General features: G+C 37.6%; 1 protein-coding gene across 1 annotated transcript; it reads right to left on the reverse strand.

Moving 5' to 3' along the window:
- Positions 1–1,063: 1,063 nt before the first annotated feature.
- On the reverse strand, positions 1,064–10,980 carry RB195_013475 (uncharacterized protein; the record flags this gene model as incomplete). Its single annotated transcript, XM_064203304.1, has 13 exons — positions 1,064–1,228; positions 1,310–1,381; positions 1,648–1,750; positions 1,934–2,097; positions 3,345–3,454; positions 3,525–3,611; positions 6,016–6,108; positions 6,170–6,271; positions 6,338–6,440; positions 6,668–6,818; positions 9,940–10,049; positions 10,230–10,301; positions 10,816–10,980. The coding sequence occupies 13 exons, from the start codon at positions 10,978–10,980 to the stop codon at positions 1,064–1,066; spliced, it is 1,497 nt and encodes a 498-aa protein (XP_064059185.1).
- Between the last annotated feature and the right edge of the window lie 12,356 nt (positions 10,981–23,336).

Raw genomic sequence — 23,336 nt, forward strand, 5'->3', positions numbered from 1 at the left:
CCACCGATGCCGCTCGAATCATAGATCAAATCATAAATCATAAATGTTCTAACCTCCGAGCTGAGCGGTAGCAAACGAGCCGCTTGGGGAGCATATAAGAGCATTGGGAATGCAGTGAAGAAGACTAAGGACATCCGGCTCCGTGCCCACCTATTCAAGACCACCGTTCTTTCTGTTCCGGCGTATGCCTTAGAAACTAGGCGTTTCACAAGCAGGAGGAAAATGTGGTCAGCTTCAGAGAAAGCGCAAGAAACTTTTGAACATTGGAGAACGGTTGCAAATGCTACACTTCAATTTTTTTTTCAAAAATATATACTTGTCGACGATGTATAAATAAGAAAACACGGATTCATAGGAAAATGTGACAGTTTGGTGAAATTTGAGGACTATATAATTCAAAGAAGTTAACTTTCGAATAAATTTTCGAACATATAGTCTTCAGAGTTGTGACTGTTCAATTACTTTTTTCCTCTTTAATCACTCCGTCCAAGTAGATGGTGTTAAATATATTGGGGTACTTAACTGACTGAACTACTCCACAATATATCTTCCATTAGCTGACTAAGACTTAATATTTTATGTTTTTCTGTTTGTAAAAGTTGGAGTTTTTTCTGCAATCCTCTTTATTCATGTATGTGAACTTTCCTCTAACCAACACAACAAATTCAATTTATTTTTCTTCAAGCAAACAATTGAGCGATTATAGTACTGATATTTCAATATATATCACATTTGGAAGAACAGGGACAATTAGAATAAAGCTCATTATACGGACCCAACACCTCAATTCAAGCGGCTGGGTTTTCCATTTCTGGTGCATTGACCAAGACTGGACCGGTACAGATGATTCTCTTCTTCAATATATTCTATTCACTTTTATCACAATTGAAAATCCTCAGAAAGGATCTCATGCAAGAATGTACTATGTAATGTAGGATAAGCCATCCGTTTTTTGTAACAATTTCCAACAATTTCCAAGCAACAAGAATATTTTGATATGAAATGAGTTATTTGAGAGAAATAAGGTAACTAAGTAACCTCAAAAATGTCTAGAGAGTTCGATCTAGGCGACAAGATAGGGAGCCGACCAGAAAATTCCTACAGTTGAGGCTAATATAAATATTGTGAACACGTATAGACATAGTCGATCCACCACCATAGCGGCAAATTTCCAATTATTTGATGCTTGCTCTTCACGATCCGTGTCCACCATGCGCTTTGTCACCACCTTAGAATTTGAAATCATCTGTTTCTACTTCTTTAAAAGTGAAGATTGGAAAGATTGAGGATTTGGACATTTTTGGATTACCTTTAGTTCATGATAAATCCGCTGCAAAATGAGCAGTGTCGCTTGTTGACCAAGATCAATAGGAGCGGTTATCTGGAAATATGTAGTCGCGTCCGCTTGAAAATATTTGATTTATGGAACAATATTGCATAGGATCTCAGAATTTTGGATCTTACCAGACACAGAAAAGCCTAAGGTCACTAAGAGTGAGAAACTGTCCAAACTGTTTCCGGAACTACTGTCAGGTATCAAGAAAATCTCCCATAGTTATAAGTGCAGGGGTCCTAAGCTGTATCCCTTGAGGATTTTCAATAGTTTTAATAGCCCAGCTTCAACGCTCGAGTTTTACTGTTGCGAACCTGTGAGCTCTGCATTGCAGTTAGCGGTGGTGAAACTCCATTCATAAGCCCTGATGAGGACATGTAGAAGTGGAGACGTCGTTCAATCTCAAGAGAGTTTGATCTGGAAAAAAAACTCATTGGATAGAGTTTAGGACATTTGTTGCACGGATAATGAGTTTAATTTCTTTTGAAGTCCAAATGCCGATTCTCGAATGGAGATAATACAGCTTTGTGCTTCGGAGTAGTACTCATTTCAGCTTTATAATTTTAGAAAGATAACTAAATGATTAATGGTATTTCTTACCTAGAAGTGCTAGATTCATTTTCCTTAATATTCCTAATGAGCGATTCAGAATGACTTTTGAGTTTGGGGTTAAAAAGTGAAGGAAGCGACGCGTAGGTAAGTTTCACTCCCGGTCGCTTCATCCGTATTAGCCATGGCAGCCAATACAGTAAAATGGAACGCATCTAAAGAAAAATTAACAAACTTTGCGTGATCAACTATTATTTGGCTTCTCATTTTTTACACACACTTTTTACTCTTTATAATTTCATAGCTCCTTAAAGGCATCACCCCTTTGAAAATCCAACGTGATATGGATTTTCGAAGGTCAAAGACTATACGGTATCGTAGATTGCAAAAACGGGTGGGGTCCCGGTCATTTTTTCCTAATTGCCGTAAAACGGCCCAGAAAATGCAGCTTCGAGCGCTCGCTACTTGCTACTACGAGTTCTATTGGAGCCCGCCAGCCTTATGCACGCGCCGCATCTTCCGAGCCGTTTTTTACTGCAATTAGGAAAAAATGGGCGGAATCACCCTCTTTCTCACAATCTACGACCCCGTATAGGCATAACCCACCTGAAACCCGTACCACCCCTGATTCATGGGGTGATGGACTACAGCTCTCTAGGACCAGGAGCTGGGGGTTAACGCTCAAAAAACAACTCAACAGCGGGTTTGAGGTCAGTGAAAGAATTGACCAGTCTTTGCTTCAGAAATCTTTCAGCATCCGAAACAGGTGATAGTCTGATGGCGCGAAGTCCAGGATTAGGATGGATGGGAAACCGCGCAGTATGCTCCTCGGCCGCTCGCTGCTAGCTTGAGGCTGCAGATGGTTTTAGTCTTGGGTTGGGAATCGGTCTCCTATCCACTCAATGTCCCACATCTCGACACATCAGACTACCATTGGCCCTTAAGGATTCTCCGAATCAAAGATAGTTCAACTTCCAGAAGTGCGAAAGTTCGACCTTCCTTGAAGCTTGGCATAGAGATTCCAATTTGTCGATAGCCAAATTTAAGCAACAGCCAAGATTGTTAACAAGCTTCATTACGGCTAACGTTTCGGGGTCGTCGCCTTCGTCAGACCCTGGAAAGTCAGATCTTTTGTAATATATCCTCTCAAATGCCTCAAACCTTAGCCGTAATAAAGTTAGTTAACAATCTTGGCTGTTGCTTAAATTAGACTTTCAATAGCTCAACTCTTCGGCTGCCCCCACGATCCATTGTTGAGTTGCTCTATGAGTCTCTGCCTCCTATCTTCCCTTTCCAAGAAATTGTGACCTTCCCACTAAGATGACACTGTGATAGACACTCGTGTAGAATACATCGACGGATGATCATCAGTGTGTGATTAAGAAACTACGAAATTGTAAAGGATATACGTGTATAAAAAATAAGTGCCAACCTAATACAAACAGACTAGAATGGAATTTACCGTAGCGCTCATTTCGTGCGTCTCCGGTGTCCTATAGTGAAGATTAAGCACATACACTGTAAACACGGTGGACGCTGTGACAACAATCATACAACAGCTGAAGAAAATACCTGGAAATATTATTTTAGAATTGAGTTGTTGTGTTTAGGTTAATTTATCTATGTAGAATTTATTGTTTACCAAGAAGAGGAACCGCCTCTGATGTGGGCGGTGACATATCGGATACGATGCTAAGGAAGAAGCAGATCGAGAGAAGTACAGTGATTTCTGTAAGGACGGTATTAGTGAAGCGGATTCGTGATTTTTCCTTACTCAAAAACAGGGATTATTGGCTTTCTACTCGGGAATTCAAGAGGTTACAGACATTGGCCTAAGTTCAGACCCCCTCATGTATTCTGAGGCCACATTTATGATCCATACCACGGCGCTAACTCAATCTTTTTTCTACGCATCACTTCTTCCAATGTATTGTACTGGTCAAAAAGTTGTTACCTACTCTCTATTACATTTATTGTTAAAGATTCTCGAAAGATTTTTGAAAGAACTTATGTCTACTGTAGGATAAAGACGCAGCTGTAAGAAGTTCTACTGTCACTGTACGGTAGATTGTTCGAAAGCGCTCAAAGAAAAGCAACCTTTTCACAATTATGCAGTTGATAATCAAAAAAAGGATGATGTCTGTGGCGTATCAATTCACTTGGAATGCGTCAATGTGTTTGTAATTGTAATTCGTGATCGCTGAGGTTCTGTGAAGAGACAGCAACCGTTAAAAAGTTTGTTTGTTGTTCAGTTTGTTCAAAATAAGCAAACGCAGCCAACAACAAGCGTAACCAGAAGTGGTTCCAAGAAAAGGATGGATTGCTCGGAGCTGATCAATCCCTTTGGGATGAAGAATAAAGAGTCTGGCGTTGATTAATCCGCTTGCGATACGCCACCTCATTCACTTTAATTCAGAATCATTTGAGGTTTACGAACGGGTAACTAGCTTATCTAGTGATTTTCGAGGGCCAGCCCATGATCAAATCAATGTTTTTTCTTCCCAGACAAGTCTGGTATCAACTAATCGACTTCAGAGAGATTAAAGGCTTGATTAGCACTAGATCGACTTCAAACCATGGACTGTGCGGCAACAGCGGACCTCGTACTGATTGCGCTACACCCGATGTGGGGTTGATAGTAGGGTGTTTGGGAAGTATCTGTCGAAAATTTCGCAGTGGCGCAGATTTTTTTTAGATGTCCTGGAAGTTCCCGTTTTGAATATATTATATAAGGACACTACCGCTTGTATACACATAACATATGGGGCTCCCTCTTCCTTGCCTATTTCATCCTACAAGGGCCGAACACTCCACCAATATTCGGCACGTACTCCTTTACGAGTTCGAATCTGGCCACCCGCTGCTGAAGCCCATCGAAACTTAAGTCAACTATTTGGCACTGAAGCTCCTTCTGAGCGGTCTGTGCTCGCCTGGTTCCAGCGCTTCAAAGCCGGAAACAAGAAATTCGATGATGAGCAACGCTGTGGTCGGCTGGCTGAATTATCGTTCGACGAGCTGAAGAATCTGGAGGATTAGCATCCATATGAAGGTGTGTTATATTTTGCTGCCAGTCTTGACTGTTGCTGTTGTGAGCAATGGACTGCGATCTCTCGGAATGGTGAAAAAGCTTGGTCAGAGGCCCCCACATGCATTGAGCGACGGCAACTGCCAAAGACGCCTGGACATCTGCACTCAGGTGGGGAGTTCATGGAATCTACCGTTTCGAACTGCTGCCGGACAACACGTTACTGTCGAGGTCTACTGCGCACAACCGCAAAGACTACCAACAAGATCCGCAAGGAGCACCCGAAGTTCGACAACGTTCGCCTGCTGCACGATAAAGCGCGCCCTCACATCGCGAAGAAGACTTCCCAGAAAATTCTGGAGCTCGGATGGGAAGTTCTACCGCACCCACTGTACAGTCCGGACCTGGTCCCGAGCGACTACCACCTCTTCCGATTGCTTCAGCATCACCTGGAAGAGAACGCTACGATGATCGTGACCACATCGAAAATGACCTGTGGGCTATCTTCGCATCCAAGTTGCCGGAGTTCTACGCCAAAGGAATCCGTCATCTTGTAAGACGTTGTCAGAAGGTTGTCGATGTTGATGGAGATTATTTCGTCGAATAATAAAATGTTGTTAAAAAGTTGTGTGGTTTCGAAATTTTGCCGCATTTCGGCAGATACTTTCCGAACACCCTAATAGTTTGATACCAACTATTCTGAGAGGATAAGAGCGCTGACTAGGTGCATGACTGACCACTCTCAGACATTGCATAGATCGTAGGTACAGTACTTCGGGCGACCGTGGATTGAAGCCGATCGCTGCGGCGAAATTGATCAGTGTTAATCATTTTATATCTGTATGATGTTGGATGTTTTAGAAGAGAAAACTTTTCGCATAAATAAAGTGAAAAAACGCAGGAAAGATTTTTTGAGCATCTTATTAATTCCATACAATACTCATACTTATTTTTTTCATAAAATAAAATGCTGGTCCATTGACTTTTTTCTGCAAGATGAAACTCCAGAGGAATACTGGCTGTTAATACTTTCTATCTAAAGCCTATAAGGTAATGTAAAGTCAAATTTCTCGAAAATTCGTTAGAAATCGAAGTTCGGTAGACTCACGTAGAGTGATCTTCTCGCCAGCATCTGGTGGCAAAGTGAAACCCAATAGTGTCATCAATGTCGTTAAAATACACGGCATGATGAGGTTGAACCCTAAAACGCTCACGTCTTTCTTTTTACAGTAATCCGCTGATGAATCCTCTGATCTCGTTACCGTAATAAAGTGTGCGCCTCCTCATATGTAGGTAGAAAGTTAGGTCAGGATATGGTTCAGGACAGCAATCGTAGAATTTTTCATGTCTTGTTACGGTGGTTACTGTAAAGAAAAATTTTGTGGCAATGAGAAGTAAAAAAAAGCCCAAGCGATTAAAGGTGGTCGTACATGGCAGTGCCCATTCTCCATTCGGCAAGTACTCGGACACATCAATTCCCTTCTCGGCCGGTTGTAAATCCAGCTTGTACCCATCGTAGGTCCACGAACCGAACTGCAAGGGAACTAGAGCTCTTTTTATTTATTTGTTTATTTATTTATTCATTCATTCATTACTCTCAATGTCGTGACAAAAAGGATGTAGCTAGGAAAAATACAGAACAAATACAGTAAATATGTAGGGAAAAAACAGAAAAAGGAGTGCCGCGATCAGTTCCGTGAACGACGTCGGGTAAAGTGATTTATTGTAATTACGCACTAAAAATTGAACAATTCAGTTACCTTGAATTTGCATTGTTGTTCATCGAACGGGAACCATTCGATGTTGATTTTGCAGGAGATTTTAAAAATCCCCGGCGGTACCCAGTGCACTTTTCCATCACTGTAGACGATCATGTTTGTCTGATAGGTGGAGTCGAAGTTCGCATCGACACTGCAGAAAGATTGAATTTTTGTTGAGTTAGGTATATATGCAAAAGAAAAATGGTAACATAAGGATTTTTTAAATACAACAAAATTGGCTTAGGGAATCGAGTTGGGCCCTTACTGGAACTTGCATGCACCTTTTAAATTATATCAATATAGAGTGTTCAAGAAGGCATACGATATATAAGTTTGAAATTACTTAATCCGTAGTTGTACGTACGCTTGCATTTTTTCTACAAAAATCGTAAATCCTGAGATATCCATGAAATGAAACTTGTTTTTGTGAATAGCGGTGAAGAAACCCTGGAAGCAAGTTTGGGAGAAGATTGGTAATTTGAAAGGATATTATAAATTATGATTTTTATAGTGTTTTTTTAAATTCTATTATTTATTTTAAACTATGCTCCTCTACACAAAATTGCAGAATGTTGCCTCCTGAACCTCTTCTCTGTAAGGTATTAGGAAATGGTGCCAGAAATTTAGCACGCAGCCACGGACCCTTGTACTAGCAGGAGAGCAGACACAGTCTGGAAGTCGTGGGACGCCGTCGTCCTGTAGTTGAACATAAACAGCTGATCCCGGTGAGTTCATATTGCTCAGAAATCCAATAACACGACGAAATTTCTTTGTCGATTGTGTACATCAAGGAGGAACGCCTTACGTAAGTGATCGCAGCGCTCATTAAGTGTAAACGTAGGACTTCCAGCTGTACGACTTGCTCTACTTGTCCAGGGAAAGAAATAGCCCTGAAGTAATATTGAGGGCCACTGAATTTCAGGAATACACATGACTTGGGACAGTCCTATACAGCAGAATATAAGAACAAATTTTTAAATCATAAAGCAAAGAGAAGATGAAGTGAATGACAGTAATCCATCCACTTGGGATGCGCCACCGCGCTCACTTCAATTTAGAATCGTTTGAGGTTTACAAACGCATGTGTACCCTATACAATGATTTGAGGGCGCTAGCCGATGTTCCGAGCCAGTGTTTTTATCCTCTCAGACAAGTCTGGTACCAATTTATCGACCCAGGAGGGATGAAAGGCTTGGTTGGCGCTGGGACGGAATAGAACCTCTGATCGTGCAGACACAGCGAAACATCTTACCGACTGTGCTACACCCGCTTTTTTTGAATCATACCACAGGTAATGCTCATAAAAAAAGTTAGAAACGTTTCGATACAAGATTGGGATAACTTTAAAAATTCTTAAATTAAATCCTTTAAATTCTTAAAAAAAATCATATTTGACCAATTTGAATCACACTACGATCACACTAACACACTTGGGTTTTATTATATTTTGGCATCGTGGCTCCATTGGAATTTTTTGAGGTGTTGCGGAATTTGCAGGAATCATCGTTCTCACCTCGCTGCATTGTATTTTCCTAGAAACCTCTGTTTGTTTTGAATTTTTTTCAACGAAAATGTTGCGATTTGCTAAAGGGCTGGACTTTTCTGGTTTGCTTCAAAAAATCTCCACTATTCAACGAGGCGGCTGCAATTTATCATCTTCAACTTTTGCTTAGGGGTCGTCCCGGGTTTGAGGGCGCAGTCAGTTACGTTTCGATGAGATGAGATGTTTGAGTAACGCGTCTTTGAATGCCCCAGTGGAATTGAAATTGTCTCCACTATCGAAAAGAGTTCAATTTACTCCCCAATGTAATCTTGCGATGCCGAGCGTTTATCTCGGCAAGTACCGGGCTAATACACGACATTTCTTGATCTTTCTCTAGAATTCTTACGAAACTCAATAATTATGTTCTAGTTAAGTAATTTTAACAACAGTTCAAGCAAAAAAAAACAACAGTAATGGTGCTAGGAAATAGTATAATGTTTTCAAAAGCCAGCTGCGGAATTTACAACAATATTTATTTTTCGAATTTTTGAACCTTTTCATCCTTAGTTGTGGTTTTTTTTTTTAAATTCAGTTTTTTTTACAACTACGTTCGCTGTCAAAGGATAGCACTGATTTTTTTTTCAAGTTTTTTTTTACAGTTATGATCGTTGTCATATTCTGCATATTTTGTGACTAGCATTGAAAAGACGAGTGTGCTCTCGCGGATGAATGTAGCACTTAATCTCTCCCTTCGTAATCCTTTTCTTTTGTAGAAGTTTCGAAGGATTTATGTATAATCTGAATATTAATCTTGTTTCCAGGGTACTCATGACGTTTTCCTATTCTGGTGATTTCTCTTTTTTTTAATAGCTGAAGGATTTTGCTGAAGGGTAAGAGTGAGCGAATCCTTCGACTAAGATATGGGGACCTCATTTATCATAGTGACCCTTGCACGGAATTCTCTGGTGAGCAATTTTTGCACAAACAGAACACGAAGTCCACAAATCATAATTTCGACATCAGCGGTTAGGAAAGTGATGTTAATGGAGGAGTATGTGATATATTCATTTTGTTTTATACGCTGTCCTTAACAGGGTCCTGTGCACTTCATTATCTTTGAGTTTAAGTTTTCAGATTGTATCCAGAAACTCCAGAGTTCGTGACTGATTGATGTGAAAAATTATTCTTCTATACATCTAATTTGAAAAATCCTTTTAGTGACCTTTGTTCAAACATTTTTTTGTACAAATACACAATCTTCAATGCTTCCAAACAATTTAATTGTAAGCGTTTGAAGTTTTTTTAAACGTTATTCTCAACCTTTTGCAATTCCAGAAAATTTGTATCCACTTTTTTTATTCTCAAGAAAACGCAAGTTTTTGGAAGCATTGAAACAAGTTGTATGCAAGATTTTATTCAAGTAATTAGCGAATTTCTATATTTCAAAGTAAATAGGGCCGCTCATTTGAATTAGAAATAGCGTTTCATGGAAACCTCATAAATATGTTTGGCTGTTGCTCGTATGAACAGAGAATTCCTGGCTTTATTCACTCAAAAGCTTGGACAAGAGGATAAGTTACTCATTGCGGTTAGAATTTTACAGCAAATTTGTCTCTTTAGTTTATTTAGCAATCTAAAAGGAACATTTTCTACTGAATTGTAATCTCTCAAAATAATGGCCGTCGTTGCGACAGGTTCGATTCCTACGATCCTGATTCGGAATCTATCTCTCTCTATTCATTTTTTTTCCGTGCGGATTTCTCATGAGAGTAATAAAAACTTTTTGTACCTGTTATAAAGTAGCACATCCGGTTTCCAAATCCGTCCAGCAGGAAATCGAACATCTGTTATGTTGCCATACTCACTCATATCCCATGAGAGCTTGTAGTCGTACCATATCTGAAGGTTCAGAAGAGTTCTGCTTGCAAATTCTGTTACGATTTCCTTGTTTATCCGAGAATACTGTGGTTACCGTAGATTTAAGTACATTTTGAGCACTTCAGAATCAGATAGACATGAGATATAACATAAATATCCAGCATTTAAAAAGAAACGTAAAAATCCACGATGCTAACTCACATAGTCCAACCAAGCATTCACGTAAACAATTTGGTTCTTCTCATCGACGTCGATAATTTGTTGAAGAGAAACCTGAGATAAACAACATTTTCAGCATTTGTTAAGGGGATTTTTTTTTGCATCCAATAGAATGCAGCTTCATTCAAAAAAAAGTTATTAGATACAGTATGTAGAATGAGCACATTCTTGATTCTCCACATGAATTCTTATTTTGGAATCCTGGTTTTTGTGTGATGTTAGATTTTTATAGTTAGGCCCGGATTTTTTGGCTCTTTGAATTCGAAAGCCAAAAACTTGTCTTGAGAGTTTTTCTAAAAGACACCTGCGTGCAATCTGCGGTTGTTTTTTTTCTAGTAATAGAAAAATTCCTTGTATATTACATAATTGTGATCTCAAAAGAGTGAATTTTGAACACAATCAACGTCGATAAATACACTTTTTTTTAGCACGGAACTCATTCAAACTTTTGCACTCAAGTTCAACAGTTGCTCGAAAACTTTCGCCCAGTCAAAGATGACAAATCACCTGCTATTATTCTCAACTGACATCCATCATCTTGTGATTTTTCAAAGACAAATGCACCGACCTTGAGGTATACGGTAACCGGCTTTGAATGATTGGCGACTGGTCGTTCCAGATTGTTGTAGTCGCGCATTAAATCCTCGTATAATCTGCGTTCCTGATACGATGCCACAGTGTAGCGGAGGACGGATAAAGCCTGTAGCAAACAGCAGACGACCAACGAACGCATCACATCCCATGCTCTTTAAGCATCCACGCCCTGTCCATAACGAAGATCAGTACGTATTCATTTCGTTCGCCTCTACGATGTTCTAATGGACGGATATTTTATTTGAATGGGAAAGTCGTTAGAACGAGCACGGAGTGCTGTGATAAAAGCAAGTGAAAACAATGAGCGAGGGGAAGTGGTCTTTTTCTGGAATGCGTCGGCATTAAAAGAAAAAGAAATGGACGTAGAGAGTTCGAAAGATCAACAGAAATGAAACTCAACAGCGAAAATTGAACCGCGCTCCAATCCAACTCCACAATATTTGCTAGCGATTTTTTTTATAGTCTTTAACTATGTTAAATTATTTTGATTATATTTATATTATTTGTGTATTTATTATTTCCATATTTATTTTATTTATTATTTATTATTTATTTTTATTATATTTATATTATTTATGTATTTTATACATATTTATGTAACTCGTAGTGATTTGGTTAGCTACTTCGAAAAGAAGTGACGCTACGGTGTTATTGTATTAAATAAACAAATAAGTAAATAAATAAACGGATAAACGGGTACGTAATGTAATCTGCAGTTTCGTTAGCAGTTAATTTGGCCATCATATTAGTATTACTCATTATCATTTTATTTATTATTATATTAATTATTCCATTTGCAACTAATTAGAGTTGTTTGTTGCATACGGTAAGATACAGTACATACTTCCGCATAGTGTGGGACTACAGCACCGCTACTAAAATGTGTCCCAAAATCTGTCGCCGGCGGATTAATCCGTCTCAAACCGTCGGAATTCTTTGTCCGTTATGTACTCATATAAATCCGGTTTACTCATATAAATCTATCTGAGGCTGGGTTAAAATTTATGCTGAACTAATGGAAACTCTGTGAAAGAGGCCAGTGAGAGAGAAAGAAATTGTAGAAAAAAGAAAAGAATATCCATAATAATACTATAAAAATCCACACTTGTCATTGTCATACAAGACAAACTGTGATTTACAAGTTATATTCCAGATTTTCCGATAATTTCACGAGAAATGATTATCCAATAATTGTAATTCTTAGCTCTTAAGAATATTTAAGCCTCGAAATTATTTAGGATGGCCTACTGTGACTAGGATAAACGTTAGAATTTTTCGTAAAATGAGATTCTGCTTTTGCGAAAAGTTTTAAAAAACATCAGAAGCAAAAAACATTCTAAGTTGCAGTGAAAAATCATAAAGCCAACATAACCTATCCGTTCCAACGTTCGCTTTCTTAACCCTGAAACGTGGAGAAAAAATCCTTACGCCGTGCGGGCGTTCGGCATGATTGATTTGAGTATGATTTTTATGAAAATTCATCAATTTCCAAAACCATAATTCTTCTTGGATCGATTTTCGAATTCAAAAATACAGATTTCACGGTGAAAAAATGATGTTGGCTTTTTTTTTGTTCTACATTAAATTAGAGTTTTGAAAGGATCAAGCCGACTAGAGCTAAGGACATGAGAGAATTCTTCATCTTACGAGAGTCAGCTGTCCAATACTCATCAAAAGTTTTCCTTTTGTACTTAGAAGAATTTTCCGCATTACGCTTGAATTTTCAGGAATCTCGTAATCTGTCAGCCTACAAATTACCCACTAAATCAATCGCTTCTTGTCATCGTTATCCAGAGAACGTTATTCTCAAGATTTTTACCGTTGTTTCAAAAAAAAAGATCAGAAACGAGAAGAGCGCTTACAGGTAGAAATAAGAATGATTGCGGGAAATAATCTTTGGAAATTTTCTGAGGCTGTGATAGCTGCTTGGGTAATCGTGTGAAGTGATTCCTATTTCAAGGAAAAAACAAGCACAAAACGCTTTAAATGGTGGTACCAAATTGAAAAAAAATTAATAAAATATAAAAATTAGAATTAAGGAAAAACAATTCTTGTGGTGAGTATGGACTGAATCGAAGTTCAATGAACCTGACTTGGGAAAGAGCGATAGGAGAAATCGAAACCGATCGATTCTACTTGAACATCGTTCTATTTCTTGATGGAAATTCGATGACAATTAGTTGTGTACAGGCTAATTAGGGAATATCTGGAGCTAGATAGGAGGCTTAAGCAAAATTTCTGTGCTATTTTTTTGAAGACTAAAATCGTAGAGATAATCTGAATTCTTTGTTCCATCCACTGACAGAACTGACAATACTTTGGCAGTATGTTCAATGAAAAATGTTGCTTAGGAGTTCATCAGGATGGGAATTATTTTATTTTTCCGCACTATTCTATGTTTTCTATTAGTGTGCCTGCGAGATTTTTAGATGGAACCTTTACTACGTCTGACGGGGGAACGGTAAAGAGGGTCCCGGCGGATTCTCCGCGAATGCCTCCGAGACATAACGTGCCCAGTGGATATGCCGGCGGATACGCGAGCATACCTCGAAGAGGTCGCGCTCCAGTAGTTCATGAAGACGCAGACAACCGTCTTAGATGCGTTGCTAGCCAAGAGCGAGAAAACTGCGGAGTCCCAAGAAAATATGCAAAAAAGAGTGGTGTGAACTATCGAAATGACCGAATAAGTCCAAGAATAATAGCGTTAGATAGAAGTCCATGGGATTTTATACGGTGTTCTAATAAAGAAAGGCATGAGTTTGTCTTTAAAACACCTTAAGAAAGTCTAGAAATCTTACCAAATTTGAACACTTTTTTCTTCCTGTAGGTACCTGGAAGTCAGAGGATACAGAAGGGCCCTCTGTCCAGAAATAAGTTAGGCTACAAAATGGGAGTTCCAAGACAACGTTAATTCTCATTAGTTTTGAGTTACTGTTTGAGAGCGGGAATTAACGAAAATTTTTTTGCACATAATTTGAAGCTATTAGCTATACATCCTTATCTCAAACTTCACGTGAGTTTCTCTTGCTTCTGGTACGATTATTTAATTGAGATCACTTCTATGGAAAAATTTCTATCCCAAACAATTCAACACATAGTGAATAAAATCCTAGCCGAACACGCAGTGTATGATTAGCGGTAGGTAAGCAGAGTCAGTTATTTAGGTGCCAACGAAAGTGAATCTCTTTAGGACACGCACCATCGCTAATTGCCTTGACGAGGCATGACCGGGGCATGCTGGAAATTCCGCCGGGACCCTCTTTACACGCACCCCGTCTGACGCTGCGGCTTTTCCGTCGTCTGAGTGAAAATCTATAAAACGCTGAAACGTCAGGCGTAGTAAAGGTCCCATGCAAAAACAGATGAACTATATGCGGATTCCTTTTAAAAATTCCTTCTTACAGTTAGCTAGAAAACTGAAGAAAAACTAAGAAGACAAACTAGTATAAAGCACAGACAAAAGTAGGCCGAGGTTCCAAGACACGAGAACATTTGAACTGTTTGAACATAGTTTTTTTATTTTTTTTTTGTTTTATTTGGAAAGAATTTTCCTCGGAGAATTTATCCATGACACAAACACACACATACATACCATAACTAAGAAATAGAAACTTTGGTTGGAACAACTTTGGGAACAGCTGAACCCTTAGGCTGAACAAAGCTGTAATTCATTGCTGGATCCAAAGAACTTGGCAATCAGCACTTAGTCAACGTCCCATCGAACGACGTCGGTCTCGACCCGACCTCACACGTTTTTCAATCTGATAAGAGCGATCATACGTCAGTTGGAGAATTGAAAGCTGAGGTTATCGCTTGAGTTCAATAAATCATGGTAAAATTGCGTGATATATAGATAGAAAAATAATTAATAGCCCCTCAGTAATTATATATTAAGGTCAGAAAAAAAACTATAGCATTATATGAACGATCTAAGTCTCGGAATTACAAAATCTCGCCATGTCGCTTATTTGACTCAGAGGAACTCGTTCATATATACTTTTTAAATTTTACGACGCACCAAATTTGAGCGCTTAAAGATAATGTGGGTTCTTAAGCGATTGAAAATTCTCGAAAGCATGTAAATTTTCTTTTCCTTGGAAACTAGGCGAGGGGTAGTCGACGATGACGTGTTTCGCCTGTTGTTTTACTCAGACTACTTGGGGTTCCTGAAATTCCCAAATGGAAATGGATCCTCAACACATAATGTTGAGAGTGACAATAAAATTATGCGTTTCCGCTGTACCATCTTGAGATCTTGTGAGAGACGGGATTTAAAGGCATCACTCCCCGAATCTGAGGTGATACGGATTTCAGGTGGAGTATTCGTATACGGGATCGTAGATTAAGGAGACGGGGGTGATTCCGTCCATTTCTTCCTAATTGCCGTAAAAAACGGCCCGGAAGATACGGCTTCAGGCGTTTTGGCGCATTATTTTCTACGGGGAGTTCGACTGGAGCGCGCCAGCCTTGTGCGGCGCCGCATCTTCGGGCCGTTTTTTACGGTAATTAGGAAGAAATGGACGGAATCACCCCCGTCTCCATAATCTACGATCCCGTATACGAATACTCCACCTGAAATGCGTACCACCTCAGATTCGTGGGGTGCTGCCTTTAATTTGTTGTAATTTTACTAGTCGTTTCTCTCATTTCTAAGATTCTCATTACTAAGTAGCTTAAGGAAATAGTAGAAGAAAAAAAAAGAAACTTTGGTAAATTAGAAGAAATGAGGAATCTTCTAGTTACTGGCCGACGGTCAAAGATATCCCTAGCCAAATCCACGCAGTGCTTTATTGTAGGATTTATGCTTAAGAAACAGTATTCTCTCCTGTTTCTGTAGCTTCCATCCTAAAATACCATATCGGACTAACATTCTCGAAAATTTCGTCCCTCTATGAATTTGAAAATTATTTAGTTTACGAATTTTACGAAGGCACTCATTGAAACATTTGGATGCGATTCTCCAAATCGTAGTTTTTCCTACAATTTTCCAAATTAATCTGTATTGGGTTCATTTTTACCCATGGATTTCATCCTCATTCAAACCATTCTCATGATTTTAAGTGTTTTCCTTCAGAAAAATAATATATATACGTAACAATATTATGCATAATATAAATATTATCGTAAGCTAATCATTTTCGTGGCTAACCAACAATTGTGGGAACATTTGCTTCAATTAACAGTTTTATTTTTTGCTATACTTTTTTTGTAACCTAATAAATTGAAAATAAGCACTTAAGTGAATAAAAATAAAAAGAGAAAGAATAAAAATGTTAAGGGAGATGCAAAATTTCTGTGTGCGCATTGTTTTGTCGCACCAACACCATATTTACAAATGGGAAACGCTGCAGCACAATAAAGGAAGAATAGGTGTGTTTTCTGTAAAAGATCCGCTTGTTTGTTGTGGCTCTACCAATTAAGGATAGGATTCCGTAGCGGATATAGGTATATGGGCAACGAGGTTGTAAATATAACTAGAATTGAGGAAAAAAATAAGGTTTGTGTTGGTGGAAAGAGGTTATAAATGTTTAGTGTATTTCTTTAAAGGAAAGAAACCCTCTATTAGTATAGGACATTATTCCTTGTTTTATTTGTTATTATTGCTTATTATTATTATTATTATTATTATTATTATTATTTATTTTATTATCATTTTTATTTCAAGGCATTACTTCTAGTTTTTTGTTTCTCGTCATTACCACCATACCCAATATTTTAGTTCCTCGTAGAAAGTTTTGAAAAATCTAAGAGCTTAAGTTTTATTTTACCTTTTTTTAAAAAATTTTTGTTTGGTTCAGATTTTTTTTATAAATCTGCTTTCGGAAGGGATATCTCTCCGCTTTTTTTTAGAATCGAAAAATTGTCAATACATCAAGAATAATTATGCTAATAAAAATATACCTAATCTATTTCGTAGGGGTTGTTGCGGGCTGATGTGGTACTTTGCGATCTTCGCTCAATATTCAGTTTACGAACTACTTTTTAATTTGTCAGAACTTCCCGTGCAATCCCTAGAAGTTTCTTCAGCTCTTCCAAGAATTGCATCAAAGACCTCCATTTTACGAGATTCATTATAGACCTCGGCGCCACCAATATTTTTCCACCCGAAACCTATGGTGGCCAAATCTGCTACCCGAAAGAATTTTCTCATGCAGACATCAATTTTATTTTAGGAACAGACGCGAAAAAAGTACTGTACATCTGGACAAGGGGATTTTATTTAGTTCGGTTGTCCATTCTTTCTCCACCTCGATCGATGCGATGCTTTTCTAAAATCAAATCTTGAAAGCTGTATTATCGTCAATGACTAATAACTAATGCATATTAAAGGGAGCGTTGTAAAAAAATTCTTGCGCCAGCACATTGAGTTATTATCTCATTTTAAAGTCGTTCTTCTCTGTAAAATCTGTTACTGCGTAAAAATTCAAGGAAAAATGTTATCGGCACCTAATAAAAATACTCGGGAGCCATTTTTTAAAACGAGAACTTTATGAAAAATTGAGAATGAAAGAACTTTCATTTCATAAAAATAAAACAAAATTTTCTTTTTTTTCCCCAACCCTATTTCCTTCAGAAATTTCCATTTCATAGCTGTCCTAGAATGGAGTTGTGTAGGAGAACTACTTCTTTTCTTATGAGTAGGGGGTCCAGCCCTGTGGATCAGGAGTAAGTGAATCGATTGTGTATTAGTTTCTCGTGTAAATGAGAAGGAACAGGAAGATACTTCGGAAAACAGCCTGCAAATGAACAATAACAGCCCGTCAAACATATCGTAATTGACCCAAAAGTTCTTTTTTTCCCTGAACTACTGAAATTTACCCGTGGATTTCCTTATAACGTTAAAAAATAAGTATTAGGAGAGACAAAAAATTCGGTCGTATCACCCTCTAGACAATTTATTTGGAACTTTTGTTAACGAATTCGATAGAAATGGAATGCTAAAGAACGTATATAGCAGCGAAAGATTTTTCTAACTTGAATTACTGAATAACTTTTTACAAGATTTCTAACATGGATGAATGAAATATGTACTTTTACAATTTTGGAATATGAAAAAAGCAATGAACACTGGGAAACAAATGATTTTTACATGGATTTTAAATCAGTTATTTATTCACACGTTCTCAGTCATTTTCAAATTTTACATTTGTTTCCCGTTTTATTTCTCCACATTGACAAATTCTGTGGAATATCTGGATACGTATATCCGTCTCTGATAACTTATTCTCGATGTTGGCCTCGAGCCAGACCTCAGTAGGGATTAACTTTTTTTTTTTATAGGAAAATCAAAATTTTGTGGCGAACACAGCCGGAAAAAGAGATCACTCAGGGGAACCTTTGATTAACAGCTTTGTCTTTCAATTACGTCAAATTATATTAAGATGTATGCAACAGAACGTTTTCAAAAAAATATGAAAAAAAACACGAATTAATTAGAGACACAGAAACGCAGAAAAAGGGAGAGTTTAAAGTTCTCCAGAAATTCTAAGTACGGTGAATATTTGAATAGGATAAGGTGAAGCATTGAAGTGGGTTCTCGTGAGAAACTAACTGCACCACACTCAATAATGGAAGGAGAATTGAGGTCCCTTGTGTAGCAATTTGTGTGCTTTCTTGTAAGTGCGTAGTTAAATTATCGAGAAAAATAACAGAGAAAATAGCACATGGAAAAGATTGTTAATCGAGGAGATGCTGAAGGATTAAAATTCTGCGAAAAGGAAAAAGTTGCTGACTGAATTGTCAAAAACAAAGATAGCGATTTTCGAATGATGTCAACCATAGAAGTCAGACTATTCGTCCTTGATGTGTGGTGTGCGTGTGTGAGTGTCTGAGTTGACGACGAACGTCTGGACCGATAACGCCCAACGTGCGCCATCTTCATACAATTGATGACAATTTTCGAGAGGCGGTGAAGTCCCACTGGGACATGCTGATTTCGCAGTTACAAGCTGTAGAAATAATCAAATGTCTCGGGAAAACAAGTAGCACCCGGTGGACAAGCATTCGAGGAGAACATCCGTTGCTGTTCGTTTCTCTCGTTTTTTTTCCAAGCGGTGTCCGCTCGAATAAACAAATTTGAATCGAGAAACGGAGAGAAGGAATGGATTTGAGATACATCAAATCCGAAAAAAATACAAAAAAGATCACGCTAATCTGTTTATTTTCCTCGAGACAAATTTCCACTCATACTCACGGACGTAAAGGAATTCAACCTTCGCATCCGGATTATCCCTTAACCTTATATTTTATTTTTACTAAAGCTTAACATTCAAAGTTGAAGGCTCAGGAATCCTTTCAAAATGCAGCCGAAATAGTTTACCAGCACCTACACAGCGCTCGTAACAGTTCGTGTAAGGCAAGCAATTTTCTCGGAATATTATACATTTTTTAGGCTTAAGCCATCATTTGTTGGTGCCAGGTGCCGGTAGATCATCGACATTATCGATGAGCTGTTAATTTATGGAATCAAACTTGTTTTATGTCGTAAATGAGTGGAACACGTATGTTCTGTTATCGGAGAAGATTAGTGTAAATACTTTTTCTCCAGTGAGTCTTCAGCCGTAAAAATGTTTGGTTGTGATCACATGACAAAATACCGAGCTTCCTAAATCAAATAAATGAACTAAATAAAACTAAATGAAATACCGAGCTGGGGTCAGCGTTTTTGCTGCTCTTTGAGGGCTTTAATAAAATCGAAAAATCAATACATACACTGAGCTTTCCATACGTCTACCCTATATACTTACAATTTTCGATTTAGCAGCAGTTTCGAGGCCGTGGTTCAAAATTTGTAAGTGCTAGTAGTAATGTAATAATAGTGAAACTAGTAATTTTTGACAACCTAATAGAGATCAATGTTTTTGACCAGAAATTAGTCTGGAGCGTTCCCAGCATTTTTATTTCTCTGTTCTTTTTCTGTCAACTTTTAACTTCAGTCAAATACAGAACTAGAATTGTTCTCCACATCTTCCGCAAAGATATCCTAAAGACGACTTTGCTAGAAGTTGAGGGATTCAAAAGTGGTTCAAAAAGTTTATTATTCATGTAACATGGAGAAGTAGATCACAAAAAAACTTAGCAATACGGTGTGAAAAGAAAAAAGTTTCACATCCAAGAAAATTATTGCATGCTTTCTTTCTAGGTCATTTTTCTTCTGTTTCTGGAACATTTCTTCTGTTCTGCCTGTTGTATGTAGAAGTAGTTGCTGATTCGTTAAATCGAGTTCAACTCGTCCAGGTATGTTCGATCGATGATCCAACTTCTTGGATCATCGAATGAACAGAGTCTTGTTCTATGCGGTTCGCTTTGATTTTAAAATAATTTTTCATATTTTGTATGATTTCTTAATAGTGTATTATTATTACATGTTACTGCTCATAATTTAATTTCATATTTCATATTCCTATAGATCACATTAACCCCGTTAGTTGTCAGATCCATGAAAATGATTCAAAATAACTAAAAAAAAATGCCTTTTGAAGAAATTGTCTACTTTTCTCGGGGAAAGGTGCACGGAACCCCCGCTCTATGCTCGGCCATTCATCGCTTGAAATTTCCACCCAGCAAAGATAGGGTGAGCATAGTTTTTGTATTTCCTCATTCTTTCTTTATTTCATTTCCTTTAGTGTGTGAATGTATTTTAGTTAAGAAAGTTTATGAACTGGAAGTAAGTACAGTAATAGTTGTATTATTTCAAAACAAATACAAATAGTTGAAAAAAGAGCAGTTGAAGTTATTCGACTTCTGAAGAAAAATGAATTAATGACGATTTTTATGCAGTCTCTATTTCCGAAAAAGTAAAATGTGCTTGAATTGAGCATCGACCAAAAAGATTAGAATTCTAGGATAAAATAGGAGTAAAATATGAAAATTTTGAGCTGAACCGCTAAAATATGTTCTTTTTTTCTCATGTTTTACAGTGATTCAGTGTTAATGTAACTGCATCCACTTTCAGTCGCAAAAGCTAATTCTACTTTATGGATCTGTTTTATGAGAAGACCAGTAGAGCCCAGAAAAAGTTGAAGAGGGTGCATGCGGAATTAGGCAATAAGGCTACTGTTTATGATGATTTATTACCGAGACGCTTCCAGCACTTGGTGCCTTGAAGAAAAAGAGAATTACTGATCTGTTCTCGAACATGAAACTCTCCCATTTTCTGCCGAAGATCGAAAACTGAAGATCGAAAAATGAGCTGTTGTTCATGTTTTTCCTGAGAAACGATCTTGCAGCACCTAGTTACACTACTGCCTTGAACATGCAGGTAACGTGACGTATGAAGGAAGAGGAAAAATGAACGAATGAAAAAGTAGAGATTGTATAGGCGGAAAATCATTTTTTGAAATAATTTCCAGTTCTACATTACAACTATGATGGGAGTAGAAGTTGTAATAAATGTTAATTAAACAAAAAAAAGAAGTAATTATAAATTTTATTTCTTCCTATAAATCTTCTCTACTCAGGTTTTTCAGATCTTCTGCACAAATTCGATTCGTACATGCAGAAGGATTCACAAGCAGTCGGTTTTCCTAAAACTGTCCTGACGAAAATAGCATACAAGCCAAAAAAAAAACTTTTAAAAAACCCGGTAGATCCTAGAGGTTATGATCAATTTGTGTGATCTCCGATAAATGTTGTGGTCACAGATGTCAATTAAAAGGCACAATTTGACAATTAGATGAGGCTATCATTAGGAACCTAGATGGAAAAATCCAGAAAAACGAAGACTCTCTACTTTTCATCACTCAAATAAAAGTTGACGAACGAAAAACCGAATGAGTACATAGGCGGAGGCTAGGGAAAGTGGCAGTTAGGATGTGGTGAGGTGGGAGACTGAATTCAATTCCATCCCTATCCTAACCCACACAGCCTAATCGGCATGAGACGAAACGTACGTAAATGCATATTGTACGTTTTTGTCCACGGAAAAACTATCATTTATAAAGTTTTCACAACTAATTTTTCTAAATTATTTTTTTTTGAATCTTTCTAAAATGTAGTTAATCCTGAAGATTAATACTGAAGACTGCGTAGCAGAGATGAGATTCTAAACGATTGTTTATTCCTAAGCAAGGGTTTTCTAAATATTTGTAGAACTGCTTAATGAGGTTGATTTTCGGCCGAAAAAAATAGGCAGAATCCACGAAATGAAATTTAAATCGTTCTTCCTTTTAGTAGAGAGGGTTTTAGTTGAAGACGATGGACCTCACAGTGGCAATCTCCTCGTCATAGCCCCATTCTTTCTCCACAAAGAAAAAGAGAAAACTCTTCTTTCTTGTATTTGCAAAATAAATCAAAGACAAGTAAGACACTTGGAGTACATAAAGAAAGGAATAAGTGGGGGAGGAAATGCAGGATAATGCAATGCGCTCGATAATGGCCCAAAGATGAGATAGATGGGTAATGGAAGGAACCACTAGCACCACCATCTAACTTCTCACTGAATGTCGATATAGTTGTGTGGCGGAGATTAGGGGGCTTTAAGATTTGAATTTTCTTCTCTTTTAATCTGAATACATGCCTACTATTAAAACTTTTTCAATACTATTACATAAATAATATGAGAGGAGGATCTCCACTTCTGTAGCAAACGAAAAATTCTCTCTCTATTATCTGAACTGAATTATCTCAAAGAAAGTAATCTTTTAAAACCCGAGCCGTTGTGATTGAATTCGTTTATATACATTTGTATTATATTACAGATATCACTTACAAAATAAGAAAAAAGGTTAAAAATAAAATCCACACAATCCTAGAATTGCTTTTTTTTTCGAAATTTCCTTCTTTCTGTTTTACTAACGTCCATCTATAGCACTACGTTTTACCATCCTCACGCTTAGAAGGCATTTTTTTGGAATGATTCATTCACATATAGTTGGAAAAAATCAGGAAAAACAATAGCTAATAGAAAACACAGAATCCACGAAAAAGCAAGCAGATGGAAGTAGTACAAGATAATCTTATCTTTTTACGGATTCTTTCCTTCGGATTTCTTCCCTTACACTTACTATCGTGTTTTTTCATACGTAACAGAATAGGTTACAAATAGTCTGAGATTTTGAGAAAGGTTAGGAAACTCTGGCTTAGAGATGCTGTAGACTTACACAAATATCATAGAAGAATGAGTAATTGCTGTAAATTAACACAAATATCATGCAAAGATGAGTAATTTTAAGAAAAAAAATTACAGAAAAATTCTTGGGAAATATTATTATTAGAGATGCCTATTTATTATTTAAAGAATAAAACTATGATAGTGTAAATTTTCAATCTCCTACTTCACAAATCGAGGAAACATGCATGCATGCGAAATAGTTGTGGATGTTCTGTAGAAGTCCACGAGGTTTATATTATCTGTAATAGGAGGAAATGTTGTCGGGAACAACCTGTTGAAGATGTGTCCTTGTTCAGTCGGTTGTAATGATGAGCTGATGAGGAAAGAGAAATTACACAACGAATAAGCCGCAACTGTCCTCATCGGATGCCACTCAAAAGAAG

Source organism: Necator americanus, chromosome V (assembly GCF_031761385.1).
Source record: "Necator americanus strain Aroian chromosome V, whole genome shotgun sequence".
In the NCBI taxonomy this organism is placed as follows: Eukaryota; Metazoa; Nematoda; class Chromadorea; order Rhabditida; family Ancylostomatidae; genus Necator; species Necator americanus.